Consider the following 3,091-nt stretch of genomic DNA (forward strand, 5'->3'; position numbering starts at 1 on the left):
ATAATTTAAACAAAAGATCTTGACAAGGATATAGTTACACTATAAAAAGAAAGAGGAGAGCATTGGTCTCATCATTTGGAGAAACTCTGAAGCTTCCTGTGTCTAGACTTTCAGGTAAGCAAATTTTTATTTGAACCCTTTTTAGTGAAATTGTAATTAATGTTCAACTGTCTAAAAATAATTCACAGTCTCACTATATTTTAAAAATAAAAGCTCATTGTTCAAAAGAATTGAATTAAATGGTCATTTAGTGCTTTTGAAGATATTGTTGATCCTGTAATTGTTGCGATACAGTTTTTAAACAAAGCAAAATAACCAAATTAAGCAAAACTAAGCAAATAATTTATAGTTCATTAGCACGAGCAATTAAAATGACAGTAATTTATGTATATAGAAGCTGCTAGCTGTCGTTGTTCTGTGTTACAGGTATCAATTACAATATGGCTGCTGTGGCAATCACTACTGTGCTGCTTCTTTTGTCTTTTTCAGTAAATTCACGTGAGTTATATCTTTGAATTTTTCATTCCAAGACACTTAGCAAAGGATATGAAATTCTAGTCTCAATGTTTAGATCTAAAGACTAATACACAAAGACTTTAAAACAGCTGACAAAAACAGACATGTTAGTCGATCAGGAGAAATTTTCTGTGACGTGGCTGTAATACTGCTGTCTGACTCAGTTTATGAAGCCAGACAATACTGTAGAAATGAATACAGAACTGGAATATTATAAGGAGCTTGGAACGAAAACAACTAGACTTCTTTAAGTTAAGAAACTTACTAGAATATTCTGCTTTTTTTTTTTTTTTTTTTTTTGTTAAGGCACATTACCCTGACAATCTATCTTTTTTGTTGTAAACCAAAAGAACGTAAAATATAGAGACAAATTGTCTGATTCGCTCTGTCTTTCGTCACAGAGAAAGAGAATACAGGAAGGATCATCGGGGGTCAAGAGGTCGAACCATACTCTATCAAATACCAGGCATCCCTTCAGACTGAGGTCGGGGATCACTATTGTGGAGCCACGCTAGTTCACCCAGAGTGGGTGGTATCTGCTGCCCACTGCTGGAGACCGTAAGTACTGACACCATACAGCAAGATTGCAGCTTTACTAATAAACATTAATGAAAATGTTTAATAATTATTGATGGAAAAAGGTCTGTTTTGAAAGAACATATGTGAAATTCTCATTTCGTTTTGTCTCTTTCTGTTTAACAGGAGTAATTTTATGAGGGTTGTGCTATGTGAGCACAGCCTGATCAAAACAGAGGGATTTGAACAGATCTTCAATGTCTCAAAGATATATGTACACAATTATAATTTCAGGACATATGAGAATGACATCATGCTTATTAAGGTAAGTAGGACTTGTACTTAGCTACAAAAAATGTGATCTCACAATGGTACCACCCTAACTTTGGTTTGTGTTACAGCTTAGCAGACCAGCACAGCTGAATGCTTATGTTCAGCCAGTTCTGATACCTGATGAAGGTACCCCTCCCTTTAGTGGCACCTGCATAGTGAGTGGCTGGGGAGTGACACAGGTTTACAGTTACACCCTCTCCCCTGTGCTACGTGCTGTGGATGTAAGAGAAATACCTTACTGCACTTGGTATTACTGGGGCAGGATCAAACCAGGTATGCTTTGTGCTGGATCTCCATACGGGGGAAAGGACTCTTGCCAGGTATACATTCATGGAAAACATGATTTATTTTGTGTTTGTGGTATGCTTAATTACTACTTAGCAACTGCATTTTGTAGAGTAATACTATTTTTAAATGAATATTTCCTCTTAAATTTATAGGCAAAATGACACCTGTTATATATGCTATAAAATATATTTTAACCAGTGATGATTTACATATAATTTCAGTGTCATTTTAATAATATTTAACATTTTCCATTTAAGGGTGAATGTGAAATGCTCTATTATCAAAAAACAATCCTGATTTGTTGTGGTACTCCACAGGGCGACTCCGGGGGCCCCCTTGTCTGCAATGGCTACTTTGAGGGCATTGTCTCCTGGGGTATTGGCTGTGCAAATCAGTACTACCCTGGTGTCTACACCAGAGTCAGGAGCTATATTCAGTGGATTAACTGGGTTATTGACAACACAGCATGAGCGATTTTTTTCAAAAACAGTTAAATGAACATAATTTTCAGATGGGCCTGAAATAAATAAATATTAACGTTAGGAATTTCTAAAATGTTCCTGGAAATATGTCAATATTGCACCTATAATTAATTGATTGTCACTCTTTTTTCTGATAGGGAATAATAAAAGAAAGACTTGTTGTTATGATATCCTTTTTATTTTTTGTTGGTACTATAGCAGTATAATTAGTAACTGTGTTAATCATTCAAAGTGAATAGTACTATTGAAAAATCACCAATGTTGTTGTTTTCACATGAATCAATTTTCCTATTATGCCTGTTACTACAAGCAAAACCTCTTATATTTTATTTAAGCTTCATTGTAAATATGACAGTTTCAATTAGTGCAGCTTTAAGAACAATTTTACCAGTGCACTGGGTCTATAAACTGACAAGTGATACTTGCTACTACTACTAGTATGGAATAAAAGGTTAACCCATCCACAGTGACAGTGAAGATGCTGATTGTCTGTATCATGCTTCTATCAGTCTCTTGTGTTCAAAGTCCAAAATGTCCAAAAGTTGCTTAGAATATAAAAATCAACAAAGTGCTCAATTTTTCTTCACAAAGAAGAGCTGACCTTTATATGTTCATAAAACACATAGCAAATGGTTACATAATGCAGCTAGACAAACAAACAAATATTTTAGTAATCTGTCAAAAACCTGTTTAAAACTCAAAATTATCGACTTCACTGAACTCGGGTCTTGTTTTAAACATAAAGAACTCCTTAGGAAAGTGTTTACTCGTGTTATAGAGCAACTTAGGGCAGCTGTGGCATTAACCTCACACTGGGTGCCTAATCAAGTTGTTGGGTACTGTATCTAAACAACTAAATATAGAAGCTATCCTGCTGCACACTGAATAATTACAGCTTCTCTCTGGTGCTGGTTTCTGTTGTTAAGCTAAACCTAAACATTCATGCTCACATTCAC

General features: G+C 35.1%; 1 protein-coding gene across 2 annotated transcripts; it reads left to right on the top strand.

Moving 5' to 3' along the window:
* On the top strand, positions 1–2,816 carry LOC146551164 (trypsin-3). 2 transcript variants are annotated; one of them, XM_085258665.1, is made up of 6 exons: positions 1–114; positions 427–498; positions 918–1,074; positions 1,219–1,357; positions 1,434–1,685; positions 1,971–2,816. In XM_085258665.1, exons 2-6 carry the CDS (start codon positions 441–443, stop codon positions 2,121–2,123), a joined length of 759 nt encoding a protein of 252 aa, XP_085114791.1. In that variant the 5' UTR covers positions 1–114; positions 427–440; the 3' UTR covers positions 2,124–2,816. The 2 variants fall into 2 exon arrangements, with proteins under 2 accessions (XP_085114791.1, XP_085114792.1); XM_085258666.1 differs by lacking the exon at positions 1–114 and having other exon boundaries at positions 322–498.
* Positions 2,817–3,091: the final 275 nt, after the last annotated feature.

This window comes from Mchenga conophoros, linkage group LG20 (assembly GCF_057382185.1).
Source record: "Mchenga conophoros isolate Kocher_MC1m ecotype Shallow Benthic linkage group LG20, M_conophoros_male_GT1.1, whole genome shotgun sequence".
Taxonomy (NCBI): domain Eukaryota; kingdom Metazoa; phylum Chordata; class Actinopteri; order Cichliformes; family Cichlidae; genus Mchenga; species Mchenga conophoros.

What these genes read in the sequence shown, in the direction of transcription:
- LOC146551164 (XM_085258665.1), top strand. Translation starts at nt 441, where the DNA reads ATGGCTGCTGTGGCAATCACTACTGTGCTGCTTCTTTTGTCTTTTTCA. An exon ending in GCTGCCCACTGCTGGAGACC is followed by an intron (nt 1,075 to 1,218) that starts GTAAGTACTGAC and finishes TCTGTTTAACAG; the next exon opens with GAGTAATTTTATGAGGGTTG. An exon ending in ATGACATCATGCTTATTAAG is followed by an intron (nt 1,358 to 1,433) that starts GTAAGTAGGACT and finishes TTTGTGTTACAG; the next exon opens with CTTAGCAGACCAGCACAGCT.